General features: G+C 42.8%; 1 protein-coding gene and 1 non-coding gene across 2 annotated transcripts; one reads left to right on the top strand and one right to left on the bottom strand.

Moving 5' to 3' along the window:
* The first annotated feature begins 2,895 nt into the window (after window positions 1–2,895).
* Window positions 2,896–4,446, top strand: LOC106434380. Its single transcript, XM_013875240.1, has 2 exons — window positions 2,896–3,637; window positions 3,791–4,446. Exons 1-2 carry the CDS (start codon window positions 2,896–2,898, stop codon window positions 4,444–4,446), a joined length of 1,398 nt encoding a protein of 465 aa, XP_013730694.1.
* Window positions 3,391–3,497, bottom strand: LOC125582781. The gene has a single exon (XR_007320234.1). It is a non-coding gene; the product is annotated as a small nucleolar RNA R71 (small nucleolar RNA).
* Window positions 4,447–15,240: the final 10,794 nt, after the last annotated feature.

Raw genomic sequence — 15,240 nt, 5'->3', positions numbered from 1 at the left:
AGGGAATGTTCCTCGGAATTTTTCGAGGGGCTACGTTCCTAGGAAATTTCCGAGGGCCACGTTCCTCGGAAATTCCCGATGCAAATTCCGAGGAATATTTCGTCGGAACTTCCGAAGATTGGACCATCGAAAATCTCCTCGGAATATACCGAGGAAGTCCTCCCTCCGAGGAACTTTCCGACGATCTAGTGGTCCTCGGAGTTTCCTCGGAAATTCAGTTCCTCGGAATTCCGTCGGAAATTTCTGAGGGATTTCCGAGGAAAAATGAATTTCCGAGGAGTTATTTCCGAGGACTTTTGTCGTCGGTATGTCGTCGGAATAGCGTTATTCCGACGACATACCGAAGATTTTTTCCCTCATTTTTTCCCTCAGTATGCTGCTGTTTTCTTGTTGTGGTTTTAAAGCAGTAAATGAATTAGTGAGCAAAATAATTGCTCAATTGATTTGATTTGAAACTAAGATCAACTCTCGTCTGTATCTAGTCAGTTAGATCATACTAGTTTATTTTCAGGTATTGGGTCAAACAATGGCTTGATCCCAACTAATCCTAAGATCAAGTTTAAAGGGTGATCAATCCTAAACTTAGCTTTAAGAACAACTAGTTGAGGAATTATGTTTTTAAACACCCTAGAAACAGTTTAATTCAGTATTACATGTATCAACCTATTGAGAAACCTAAACCTAACAGCAAAAACTACTCAGACATATTCGTAAAGCACATAGTTATGATGGTCTGAATAATACTCAATAGATAAATAAAAAACATAATATAGTAAGAAACAAAGGGAGTTCAAGATCTTCCCTCTCTCAAGGTGTACATATCTCTCTCTCTCTCTCAAATCCTAAGCTCTCTCTAGAATAGTATGAAGCATAGCCGTTAACAATGGCTTAGAAACAGTAAAATAGGGTTTCAGGTCGTCCAGGGTATATTGGTAATATGTGGTGACTTCTGGGCCTAAATTGGGCACGAAACAGGCTTGGCCTGTTTTCTGGAATCACTGTCGACCGATACCAATGATGTTTCATCGATCGACAATCCTTCATCTCCTCGACAGCTTCCTCTCGCGAGGCATACTGACCACTCTTCAGTAAAACGGGCATAACTTCTGCTATAGGATGCTGATTGACCTCAAACCGGTGGCATTGGAAAGCTAACTCAAATCTCTATCTTGCATCAAACGATGAGCTCAATCTAACGGTGGAAAGGTCTCCATCCATTGCTAAATATCTGATGCGCCTGTGCAGTTCTGCACCTCAAAAGGCTCCAAAATCACCATATTTCTCCACAACGTACCTGAACCTGTAAATATCCTAAATAGACTCTATAATATATATTAAAACACTTATAAACCATGGCTGAAAGTGGGTAAAATCCATGGTCTATCAACTCCCCCCAGACTTACCCTTTTGCTTGTCCTCAAGCAAAACATAAGGGCCGCCTCTCTGAAAGAGGTTTGAAAATAGCAGAGACTCACATGATTTAAAACTTAGAATCATCACCTCTACAATATTGCAATTGATATATTGTGTTTTTAGCACATTATACGAATGTCTTACTAAAAGTTTTCAAGGTTTTATCGAGTCTTTTTAGTCTCTTTTGAGTCACAACAGGTCTAGAGTTGTATTGGATGGGAAATGGACCAGCTAGAGGGAAAGAAGAGAAAAAGGTATGATTTGGAGTCTTTCGTGCAAAACAACCAACCAGAGCAGCCTGAGTGCCTGTTCCACCGACAGAGATAAAAAAAAAGTTTCCAAATATTTCGGGATTTGCCCTAGATTTCCTATTTCCTTCTTCTAGCCGCATGTGGCTCCTATATATATAGTTTCCTATTTATTATTTTAGACATACCTCAGTTTTACGCAAGAAAGATCTGAGAGAGCTTGTGATTTGCGATTTGCTACTTGTAAGGGAGACGGCTCCATCTATCTCCTAAAGAAGATTATCCTGAACCCTCTCATTTCTAATATTTATTATATGCAGTATTATTCAGAAATCATGCATCTCTGTTCTTGTGTTATGTCTGAGTAGTCACCAAGTTAGTTTAGGGTTCTAGGGTTTTGGATTCGTGAGCTGAAGCATAGATAAGTCATCTTGAGATTGTCTACATTCATATCTGTTTTTATTGCTTGCATTGAACTGATCACTTAGTGCATGAATTAGGGTTAATCGATTTAGCTAACCGTTGATTGATAACCTGATATGATTTGAATGAGCTTGCATCCCTAATCAGCGAGAGTAGATATTAGGGTGTATTGTGAACATATCAGACTTGATCTCTAAAGCTTGCTGGCGTGTCTTGATCCAAACGAGAGTTTAGGCATCAAGACCGACCTGCAAAGGAATCGATATCACGAGAGTGGGTTGATTTAACTTTAGTGATCCGAGTTTAGACTTGTTACAAACAGAACTTGAATAATTGCTTGGTTCGCGAACTCCTTGCCTGAAAAGAAACCCTAGACTAGCGCCTTTAATCAATTCGAAAACAACATAATCTTGCTACTTGTTCCTTACGTTATTTACATCTTCTTAAAACGCCTACTTCGTTTTAGCTTAATTTTGATTCCATAAAGATAAAGTGTGAACTGGTCCTCTGGAATTGAATCTAAAAATATTACAACTACACTGTTAACTTGCCAGTAGATTAAGATCCAATTTTAGTGTATCAAGTTTTGGCGCCGTTGCCGGGGACCAGCTTTTTATCTTTATTTTTCGGTTATTTATTTAGTCTAAAACTTCTAACTTTTTTTAAATCTTTTTTTTGCAGTTAAATAACCAGATGCATGCCCAGTAGACATACTCGGAGCAATACACAAGGGGATTTAATTTCGCTTACAAACCAGGAACTCGCAAGCTTAGAAAGAACCAACCGTCAACAAAAATCAATCACTACAACAATGGTCGACTTTGGCACTCCAGAACAAATGGCCACGTCTATGCAACATATGCAACAGCAGATGCAACAGATGCAAGAGTTACAGCAAACAATCCCAGCGCAGCAACTGGCTGCACAACGGGAACCACCTGTCCCAATTGGTGAGAGAAACCTACCGCTTAACATCCCTGCTATGCGATCTGCTATCGCTCCACCACCATGTCAAAGGGAAGATTTCGAGATAAAACCCGGCATGATCAATCTTGTCCAGAGAAAGATGTTTCATGGACTGTCAGCTGAGATACCGATGGAACACATTGAAGCTTTTGAAGAGATATGTAATTTCACTCGTGCAAACGGCGTCCCACCCGACTACATCAAATGCATGCTGTTACCATTCTCCCTAGCGGACAAGGCTTCACGATGGCTTAAGTCATTACCTACAGGTTCCCTAACTTCTTGGGAACATGTTAGAGCGGATTTCTTGGGACACTTCTATACGAAAGCCAAAACAGCTGCCCTACGAAACAAAATTTCCTCCTTCAAGCAACTCGCTAGTGAACCTTTCAACGAAGCTTGGGAACAGTTCAATGATACCCTCAGAGAGTGTCCTCATCACGGGTTCGATGATGACCATGTTCTAGGAATCTTCTACGATGGAGTGGAATGGGAGTTCCGCAATGCTCGGAATGCAGCGAGCAATGGAGATTTCATGACTCAAACCATAGAAGGAGCTCACGCGCTAATAGAGAACATGGCAGCTAGTTAGTCCAAAAAAAACGAGGAAATTGACTGTTCCAAAAAGGTGAACAGCATGGACACTAGGAAGATTGATGACCTCGCCGCTAAAGTCAATTTGCTGCTCAAGAACAATTAGAATCAGATCTATGTCATGTAAGAAACCAATCTGGAACCAGGTACTACAGATGCTGCAGCAGAAATTGAGACATCAGAAGAAGATCAGCAAGAGGTCAGTTACGTTAACGGGCAGGGTTGGCAGTTCAAAAATTACCATCCAAATCCTAATGTGAGGAACAACCCGCATCTTTTCTCGTACAAGACCAATCGAGATAACCCCAACGACAGATCTCAGGGAAATCAGTTCCAAAACACTGGATATCAGAAGCCATACTTCCAGAATCAGAATCAGAATGGGAAGATGTTCATCCTCAGCCAGGCTCAGAATCAATTTCAGAACCGGCAGAATAATCCACATGCTGCTCCTGCAACCGCGAGCAGTCCGCCATATGTGCTTAAGGGAATGATGCAACAACTTCTGCAAGGTCAACAAATTCAAGGAAAAGCACTGAACCAGGTTACAACCGAGATAAACACTCGGATGGACAACATGTTCACGAAATTGAATTCCAAATACGATGCTGTAGCAAGCCACATAAGGCAAATGGACGTTCAGATTGCTCAAACTGCTGAAACAATAAAAAGGCAACAGGGAACACTCCCAGGGAAAACATACAAGAATCCCAAGGACTATAACGCAGTCGAGCTGAGAAGTGGAAGACATCTATCAGATCATGTCCCCACGAAGCTCACTGCTCAAGAGAAGGGAAAATAGAAAGAGGGAGAACCACATTCGCTTGAGGATGTCCACTATGACGATCATGAACCGGAACAACCAACAACCGCAGAACCAGTAGCCCCCACGACGCAAGATCAACCTGTTCCAACACGCGTCTACATTCCAAAATTTCCCTATCCAGTCCCTGCTAAGAAATCACGCAAGCATTACGAAGAGATGAAGTGCAAAAAGATGCTTGAAGAGTTGAACGTTAAGTTCTCTCTCATGGATGCTATTCAGATGATTCCTTCAATGCGCAGTGTTGTGAAAGGACTGATCTCCGGGAAAACTTCTGCAGACAGCGACATCATGATGGTCTCGAAGGAATGCAGCGCAGTCCTTCAAAACAGAACAATCAGGAAATTAGAAGATCCTGGAAAATTTGTCCTATCTGTTCAGATTGGAAAGACAGTCTTCGCTTGTTCCTTATGTGATTTGGGTTCCAGTGTGAATCTCATGCCCTACTCGGTTGCAAAACGCATGGAACAAACCAACTTCAAGCCAGCCAGGATTTCTTTGGTGTTCGCAGATAGATCAGTTAAGTTGCCAGTAGGTGTTCTTGAAGATCTACAAGTTCAAATTGGTGACAGCACTGTTCAAGCAGACTTCGTGCTTCTAGAGCTCGAAGATGAACCAAAAGACCCTCTCATCCTAGGGCGTTCTTTCCTGTGCACAGCTGGTGCAATAATTGACGTCCGCAACGGGACGATTGATCTCCATCTGGGAGATATTGTGATGAAGGTCGAGATGGATGAGCTTCTCAAACGACCTATGCTAGATGGTCAAAACTTCACGATTAGCGACGAGAATTCTGCCTTGACCCCTCAACAAGGGATGATCGAAGAAATCCTCGCAGATGATCCTTTGGAAGTAGCTCTGATACGAGTAGAGACTGAGCAGAACACGTGCAACGTTGATGCCGACGGATACGAAAAGATGCTAGACTCGTGTGAAATCATCGAGAAGCCGGTCGCTTTTCTAAGTCTGGGGGAAACGAGCAATCAGATTTCACCAGGAGGAGCAGCTGCTCTTAAAAAGCCGACCAAACCAACCAGCCAGCTCGATGATTCGTGGAGCGAACTCAAGGCTCCAAAGATCGAATTAAAGTCCCTTCCAGCGGGACTCAGGTATGCGTTTCGTAGACCTAATTCAACATACCCTGTTATCGTGAACTCTGAGCTTAATAATGTGGAAACTGCTAAACTATTGTGTGAATTGAGAAAATACCGCAAGGCAATAGGATATTCGTTAGCTGATATTTCTGGTATTTCACCTGATTTATGCATGCATAGAATACACCTAGAAGATGAATCGATGACTTCTGTAGAACATCAGAGGCGGTTAAACCCAAATCTAAATGATGCTGTTAAGAAAGAGATAATGAAACTTCTAGAAGCTGGTGTAATTTATGTTATTTCTGATAGTAAGTGAGTTAGTCTTGTTCATGTAGTTCCTCAGAAAGGGGGGGGATCACTGTGGTTGCTAATGAAAAGAATGAATTGATACCCACTAGGACAGTAACCGGTCACCGTATGTCGCGGGAGCGTTGCACAAACCAAGGCTACTCCGATGGATCTTATTACTCCAGGAATTTGACCTTGAAATCAAAGATAAAAAGGGCATTAAGAATGGCATTGCAGATCACCTCTCCAGAATGAAAATAGATGAAAATACAACACTTGATGACAGCCTTCCAGTCTAGCATGTCTACTCGTTCAGTCTGGGAAGCGTCACAGAACAACCGCTCCGTCCAGTTTGCTCTAGCGTTCTGGAACACCTTGTCTGTGCGATCAAAAAGCAACATCCCAATCTTCCATGGTTTGCTGAGATCGCCAACTATCTGGCTGCTGAGAAAGAACCTGTCAAATTCACTGGCAATGATAAACGGAAATTTCTGAGAGGAGCAAGACATTACTATTGGGATGAACCCTATCAGTACCGTAGCTGCAAGGATGGAGTATTCCGACGATGTGTAACTGAATCTTTGATTCTAGGAATCATCTATCACTGTCATGGTTCCTCTTATGCAGGGCACTTTGCGACCTTTAAAACCGTGTCTAAGATCCTTCAAACCGGTTTTTGGTGGCCAACAATGTTTCAAGACGCCCATTCCTACATCTCTAGATGCAACTCATGCCAGCGACAAGGGAATATCAGTAAACGGAATAAGATGCCTCAGAATTTCATCTTGGAGGTTGAAGTATTTGATTGTTGGGGAATCGACTTCATGGGACCATTCCCACCATCCTTCAAGAATGAGTACATCTTGGTAGCAGTTGACTACGTTTCTAAGTGGGTGGAAGCGATTGCCAATCTCACAAACGACGCAAGGGTGGTCACAAAGATGTTCAAAACCATAATCTTCCCAATATTTGGGGTACCACGCGTGGTCATCAGCGATGGGGGTAGTCATTTCATCAACAAGATCTTTGCAGGTCTATTGAAGAAGAACAGCGTGCAACACAAGGTAGCCACGCCATATCACCCTCAAACTAGTGGGCAAGTACAAGTTTCAAACAGAGAGATCAAGAGCATGCTGCAGAAAATAGTTAACACAAGTCGCAAGGATTGGTCGCTCAAGCTAGACAACGCTCTTTGGGCTTACAGAACAGCTTACAAAACACCAATCGGGACCACTCCTTACAATCTGGTGTACGGTAAAGCTTGTCACCTACCGGTTAAGTTGGAGTATAAGGCGGATTGGGCTGTGAAACTACTCAACTTTGACATCAAACCAGCAGCAGAGAGACGATCCATGCAGATTCACGAACTGGAGGAAATTAGGCATCTCGCCTATGAAAGCTCTAAAATCTAGAAGGAGCGAACTAAGGCTTACCATGGCAAGAGGATCATCAACCGCAACTTTCAACCTAAGGTTCAGGTGCTCTTGTTCAACTCAAGGCTACGATTGTTCCCTGGAAAGCTGCGATGTAGGTGGTCCGGACCATTCTCCATTAAAGATGTCTGCCCCCACGGAGGCTGTTGTGTTGCTGAACACGAAAGGGGAAGAATTTGTTGTCAATTGCCAACGCATAAAGCCATACCTTGCCGAGACAACAATCACAGAGGGTGAAAAAATTCCCCTAAGCGATCCTCCCTTAGCCTAATAGGCCAACCAAGTCAAGCTAGTGACTTAAACCAAGCGCTTGGTGGGAGGCAACCCACTGGTGAGTGTAAATATTTCTTCTAGATTTCGTTTTTGTGTTTCTTTTTACTTTTTGCAGGATAAAAATCAAAAAGCCCGAGTTTTACGGAAGAAAGATCGGGACATCGAGATTCATATAAGGAAAGAAGCGCATAGATTCTCGAGTATTGATGAGCAAGTCCAAGAGCAATATTAAAAGAGACCTCCAGCTCTCATTCTAGTCACAACTCAAAAAGCAAGTCTTAGGGAGTCTAGAAAAAGAACGCAGTCTTAAAGAGAGAGTTGGGGCGGTGAGGATCGAGCAAGGAGGATCGCAGGATTCTTCGCCGGAAAACACAACTAGGTTCAGAGTCTTCGATCTTTTAAGATCAATACAGGTGAGGACGTGATTCGTGGCAGTCCAATAAGAATTATTTTGTCTAGTTTTATTCAGTAAGAACGTGTGTATGATTGGATTGAATTCATTTATGGAAAGTTTGTTCATCGTGTTCATAGGAAAATGTTTGATAGAATTCGTTTAAGGAAAGATCGTTCTTCGTTTTCTTAAGAAATGTATGATAGGAATTGATTAAGGAAAGTTCGTTCATCGTGTTCTTGAGAAATGCATGCTATGGATTATCGAGTTATGTTAGGATGTATATGTGAGAAATGAACGTTTGATCTTGAGAACCTAGGTCAGGAAATTATAATGCGTTTAAGGAAAGAATAATTGAAATGTAATATAAGGAAAAGGTTAAGGAAAAAGGTTAAGGAAATGTAATGGACCGACGGGTCACAGGTTGGCTACGGCCGCAGGTTTGGCTACGGCCGCAAGTTTGGCTTCGGCTGCAGGTTTGGCTACGACCGCAGGTTTGGGTTCAGCCGCATGTTTGGCTTCGGCCGCAGGTTTGGCTTCGGCCGCAGGTTTGGCTTCAGCCGCAGGTTGGCTTCGGCCACAGGTTGGCTTTGGCCGCAGGATTATGGACCTTCGGGTCGAAAGGTTAAGAAATGTTAAAGTAATGGAACTAGTTAAGTAAAGGAATGATAGAACTGGATGCTAGGGTGTTAGTATTGATTGAGTGTTTGATTATTGGGCTGTAGTGGGCGGTATTGAGTGTCCTCACTGAGTACTTTTGTATGCTCATGCCTCCTTTTGCGATACAAGTAAGATTGATTATGTAGACCGGAGCGCGAGGCTATAAAGACCATCGGCAAGGGTGTTTAAAACGTGGATAATGTTGCAAGGTTTTGTAAAAAATATTTTATTGTAAACTACATGATTTTTAATACTAAGGATCGGGTTTCATTTATAAAGTTACAGTATTTCTCATATTCATCCGATAAAAATTTGACTCGATCTTTTACTTAGAAATTTTCACGTGTTTTCAAAGATTCACGGGTTGGGGTGTTTCAATTTGGTATCAGAGCGGGGTTAGCCAGCCAGTTCTGTCCTGGCTGGCTGTTTTTCGAAAAAGAGATTTGTGGGTAAGGGTGGAAAGGAACCGATGGTCTATGTCTCGCGCGAAGGATGTGTGGTATGATTTGCCTAAGGTATTTCTTGGTATGTGTTTATGATTGGACTGCTTAGTAAATGGCTAAGCAAAATTATGTTAGATAGTTGCAGGAAGTTAGTGAAAACTAACTTAAGTCTTATGAAGGCTATAAAGTGTCGACTGTCGAACTTTTCAAAGGGGAGACAAGGAGGGTATGAGGTTGGTTCGGTCGACAAAGGTAATATGCTTAAAGTCGTGCGTGATGGAGCAAGATATGTCAACGTTAGGGAATGATTAGATATGATGATAGAATGTACGAAGCAATAGTCGGCATGGATTGATGGTTATTGACTGGGCTTGTAGCATCCTCATCCCGCAGTCAGAGCTGGATCAGTCCAAGGCTGAGTGTTAGTTTGACTGATCAGTCGAACCTGACACGTATGACATGTCGTCTGGATAGTACTGGTCGGATTAAGACAATACTGTGGGTCCAGACATAGCAGTTGGGCTTGTCGGACTGAGCTGGTCGGATTCAGACAAAGTAGTCGGACTTGTTTTTTTGAGAAAAGTTAGTTTATATACGGACTGACTGGTATACTTTATGGTGAGATTGGATACCGAGCTGAATGTGTACTGATAAGCTAAGTAAAACGTCGGGAACAGTTACCTGATGGTTACCAAGCGGTTACTAAGGAATTACCGAAGCAATTACCGAAGAAGTTACAGGACGGTTCCGGGAGGTTACTGCTTAACTGACTGGACGGTTTATTGTCTGGAACTGCCAAGCAGTTATGGAACGGTTACCTAACCGTCCGATCGAGAAAGAAACTGTTCGGGGAGTTAATAAAAACTATCAAGGACAGTTATTGATTTGGGATTGGGCGCGGGAGCGGTTACAGGAAAGGAAAAATCGCCAACTTCCCTTTTTAATGGGATTCCGTGGATCAGAAAGGGGGAGGCGTAAATAGAAACAAAACCGAGAAAAACCAAGAGAGAAAGGGAGAAACGAATGGAGAGGGACTGAGATCGGTAAGGAGGACTGATCGGATCCTTTCTCCGACTACCCTAAAGCTCAGCGGTGGTCTTACTGATCGTCTGAGATGTGTCGGGTTCTGGTTCGAAGGTACGAAGCGAGCGGTTAATAGGAAGAACCGATTCGTCTCTATCCATGGCAGTTGAAACAAGCGCGAACCATGGATAAGGATGTACCGGCTTAATCTGCGCATGGTGGAACCATGTACTGTTGGATCGCAAGGTATACTTGACGATGCTGATGCATACTGACGGTCTGATGAGGGATCATGAGTCTTGTTTGACGGCTTGTGGTCTTAGACGAGACTGGTATCAGCAGTACGACAGAGGAACAACGATGGAGTGCGACTGGAACTGTACTTCGGTACCGTCTGTACGATCCGGAGGAAGGATCGGTCAGATTTATGGTGGACCGGAACAATGGTGGGAACTGAGCGATAGATCAAGAGGAATCGACGGATAGTAAGCAAATGGAGTCGATGGTAATTCGGTTTAGTCTGAATACACAAGCTGGACGCAAGGACGTAGTCGATCCACTTGTTAGTGGTGTGGTGGCGAAAGCCAAACTTTGTTTGACTATAGAAGATGGTAATCCGGTTTAGTTTGAATACACAAGCTGGATGCAAGGACGTAGTCGATCCACTTGTTGGTGGTGTGGTGGCGAAAGCCAAACTTGGTTCGACTATAGAAGTCGCATTTCTTGTGTGGCAGGAAGTTGTCCGTAGCATTAGAATGGATTCGGGGAAAAGATCAGATTTGTTCAGGCAGCATACATGGAGATTTTCAAGTCGCATGATATTTATCAAGATGTTTCAGTGATGGTGGAGAGTGCAGATAACTTTAATGGTTTGATCGTGTTACTAGATAAATGGTTCAAAGGAGCTCTTAGAATGGACGCGTTGGATCAATGTCGAGTTAAGTTGATTAAACAGATATTAGGGTAGCGTAACGGAAAGAAGGAAAGATGGTAGCTCAGAAAAATGAAGAAGCAATTTGATATTTCAAAAGTATCAACAGAAGAACGGAGCAGATGGTCGAGAACAAGTACAAATTATTCTTAGGACCATCACAGAAGCAGAATTTGAGCAGAGAAGTATTGGTTAAATTTCAATGTGGGTAGAATGGGAAGGAATCAGGATTTTCAAGGAAGTTAAGCGAGTCAAGTTATCAGAAGAACGTAAATTGGGTTCGTGAGTGCAGTGCCTGAGGAAAGCATTGGGCGGACCAAGAAAATGTTACGACCATTGCAATTAGCCAAGGATGAAGATTTCAATACGATCACATGCATGGTTGGATGAGTGGGTAAGAATCGTCGTTAGTAAAATGATATGCAAGTTGGTTCAACCATTCGATGGTTTGCAAGTTGGTTCAACCATTCAATGGGTTGACGCCAAATTATGTGAAATATGGTGGATGACATACGACAAAGAAAGGTTTGTGGTTCAGGAAGAGAAAATTTGGGTATGTATATGTTAGTGAAGTCTAGTTGGGAATACTTTTGCATGGATGCATCCAAGACTGGAATTAGTTATTTTATGAATATGATATCGCATATTTGTCTTGACGGTTGTGGAACAAAAGGATTGCAGTCAACACTGAAAATTTTGTGAATCAAGGGTGATCCAGATAATGTGAGTGTTTTGAGTGAGAAATCAGGTGATCAAGTTGATTGTCAAGCGACCATATCCGCCAGGGAGTATGTGTCAGCCCTGCATTTTGGGATCCATGATGCAACCTAAAAGAAGCATTTTTCGTCAGCATATCGATTGCATTATTACAGGTGACTAGAGTATCAAAGTGTTCTAGTCAGACCAATAGTGTTGGACCAAAGTTAAATGGAGGAAACATAAAGATTAGATCCAATAAGCGGTCAGTGAGCGCGGAAGCAAAATACATGCAACGAGTCCGGAGTTGTTCAGTTTCTATTTATGTGGCAGTTGGTCGAGACAAAATCCGAGGACGAATTTATTTTAAGTGGGGGAGAGTTGTAACTACCCGCTCCCGGAGTATTTTTAAATTTGAAGGAAATAAATCGTGAGAGGTTTGATTCATCAAGGAGTCTATTTTTCTAAGTGTGGAAACACTTATATCCATGAAGGTTGGAAGAATAAGTTGTACTTTGACAAGTTTCGGATCATTAGTGAGCTTATGGAATGAAATTAAAATGGGCTGAGTGACTGTAGAACGATCATGAAATGATCGGAGCGTACGTAAGGAGAGGTCGAGACCGCATGGCTAATTAATGAATGTTCGACTACTGGACAATGCGGGTTCTAACTCAGAAAAGTTTGACTGGTCATCTTTGGGAGAATTTTACGGAAGAAAGATCAGGATATCGAGATTCATATAAGGAAAGAAGCGCATAGATTCTCGAGTATTGATGGCAAAGTTTGACCAAGCCAAATAAGGAATACAACAATAAATTTCCGGCTTGGTGAGCAAGTCCAAGAGCAATATAAAAAGAAACCTCCAGCTCTCATTCTAGTCACAACTTAAAAAGCAAGTCTTAGGGAGTCTAGAGAAAGAACGCAGTCTTAAAGAGAGAGTTTGGGCGGTGAGGATCGAGCAAAGAGGATCGCAGGATTCTTCGCCGGAAAACACAACTAGGTTCAGAGTCTTCATTCTTTTAAGATCAATACAGGTGAGTACGTTATTCGTGGCAGTCCAATAAGAATTATTTTGTCTAGTTTGATTCAGTAAGAACGTGTGTATGATTGGATAGAATTCGTTTATGGAAATTTTGTTCATCGTGTTCATAGGAAAATGTTTGATAGAATTCGTTTAAGGAAAGATCGTTCTTCTTTTTCTTAAGAAATGCAGGTAAGGCTGATTATGTAGACCGGAGCGCGAGGCTATAAAGACCATCGGCAAGGGTGTTTTAAACTTGGATAATGTTGCGAGGTTTTGTAAAAGATATTTTATTGTAAACTACATGATGTTTAATACTTAGTATCGGGTTTCATTTATAAAGGTGCAGTATTTCTCATATTCATCCGATAAAAATTTGACTCGATTTTTTACTTAGAAATTTTCACGTGGTTTCAAAGATTCACGGGTTGGGGTGTTTCAGAAACCCTAGGAAATAGGAAGTGGGGCACGAAGTGGGCCTATAAAAGGGGAACGTTTCCCATCTCTTTCCCACTTCCACAAAACTCGCTTCCTCCTTCCCCCACCACCCCTCTCCTTTAAAAACCTTCAACTCTTTCAACTTCTTCAACTTCTCTTGAGTATTTCGGTTTCTATTTGCTTGAATTTCGAACTATTTGGCTAATTTGCAGGACTCTACCATCACCAATCGAACGGTAAGAGGCGAAATCACACTGTGATTCTCGGCCTAAAAATCTCTTTATCTTCTCTTCTTTGTGCTTGAATAGATCGATTCTAGGGTTTATCACAATCAAAATCGAGCTCTCCTTCTGCTGCTAGGATGGTTAATAGAAGTTGAGATGAGAATGGTTAAATCGATTAGGTTAGATGGAAAGTCATCACCTTTGGGCCAATGTTCTTAAATTACACATGCATCGATTTATAAATACGATTTTGGGATCTATTGAATCGATATTTGATTGGCGAGTTAAATAATAGTATCTAATCTTCTAAAGTGATTGTCTCTGGTTTGCCATTGTCAATCGCTTGTTATCTCTACATTGGGTTATGGAATAGTTTGGAAAGAGAAACTAAATTCGAAAAAGCTTCCAACTTTTTCCATTCAAACCCAATCGAACGGTACTAAGAACTTCTCCTTTGGTTTTGTTTTGCAGATGGCTCCCAAACGAATCAAGGCAGCATCCAGGATCAAGCCACCATACTCTCGGGGTGAACCGGAGGATTACACTGGTCCCCCAACCTACCCATGGCCACGAGAAGAGGGAACCGAGATCTCCATCACAGATCCAAACATCCCAAAGTCCTCGGAGACAAGATGGGATAAGGAAGCCTCACGCCGCTACAACACTCTGCTCAACACCAACATCCTCCCCACCCGTTTCGTCGATGCTGGGGCTTTGAACGACCTAGGCCTCCATGAGGATTTACATGTGGTTCTCCATGTGTTGGGAATAGCTGATCTCTGTCACAGAACTCACCCGTTGTACCCTTATCTGGTGAGGCAAGTCCTAGCCACTGCAGAATTCACTTTCAAAAGGCTCGGTTTCCCGATCTTTGAGGAAGCCTACTTCACTTTCTTTGCGAGCGGTGTTAAGCACTCCATTACCTTTGAAGCGCTGACAGAGGTCTACGAGATGTCCGAGGAATACACTTAGACGTCCTTTCCAAGGAAGTTTGTTCCAGAGCAAACATTCTGGAAATTCATCGCTTCAGGGGATTTCAAATCCCGATCAGCCAGTCAGTCTCACATCCGTAACCCTATTCTGCGCATTGCTGCTAAGGTCCTGAGCAATCTGCTCTTCACAAAGGACCAGACGTCAAAGGTGACACGTGGAGAGTTGCAGATGCTATGTGCCGGTGTTGAGGACGAGCTCAAATTGTCCGACATTGGGATTCTGACCGCGCCGATGACAACTAGTCCTGGTTTTGTGCTTGCTCAGATTTTTGTGGACAAGAAAGCCAGAGTGGTCAAAGGTTCTTTGAAGAAAGACTGTTCTGGGAGTTTGCTTACTCCTCTCTTCCGCCACTTTGAGCTTGATCTCAGCGTCTATCAGTGTAACGAGACAGCGGCGTTCATTGATATCCCCTACCTGATCAACTGCCAGATTTTCCGCAACGAGAACACCTACAGCTTCCTCAGTTAGGACGGGAGAAACCTCTACTGCAAGCTGCCTCAACCGAACATCACCTCGCTAAGTGATGTGACCAACATCTGTTTCGTCCCTGATGCTCAGTATCTCTGCGCCGACCCAAAGTAATCTTATCGTGACGATACTATGGATGATGTTGAGTTTGTCCGCACAGATGGAGGCGACAATGCATATGACCTGGGTCCCCTTGATGACAACGCAGATGACGCCACCTACCGATATTGGATGGTAGATTCCCAGTGCAAGAACAACAGCCTCATGAAGAGGATACTGAAGGCGATCACTGGAGGATGCATGGGAGCTCCGAGCACAGCTGAACCTCGTCAAGACCAGCTTACACCACACAGTCATCGTCCAGGGAAGGAGCCAGCAGGAACTGCAAGGG

Source organism: Brassica napus, chromosome C2 (assembly GCF_020379485.1).
Source record: "Brassica napus cultivar Da-Ae chromosome C2, Da-Ae, whole genome shotgun sequence".
Classification (NCBI taxonomy): domain Eukaryota; kingdom Viridiplantae; phylum Streptophyta; class Magnoliopsida; order Brassicales; family Brassicaceae; genus Brassica; species Brassica napus.
The sequence above is the reverse complement of the archived record's forward strand: the minus strand, read 5'-3'. Positions and strand labels throughout refer to the sequence as shown.

Bases quoted from the DNA above. Each gene is read 5' to 3' on its own strand.
- LOC106434380 (XM_013875240.1), top strand. From the start codon at position 2,896: ATGGTCGACTTTGGCACTCCAGAACAAATGGCCACGTCTATGCAACAT. The intron at 3,638-3,790 runs GTTAGTCCAAAA...ATCTGGAACCAG, and splicing joins AATAGAGAACATGGCAGCTA to GTACTACAGATGCTGCAGCA.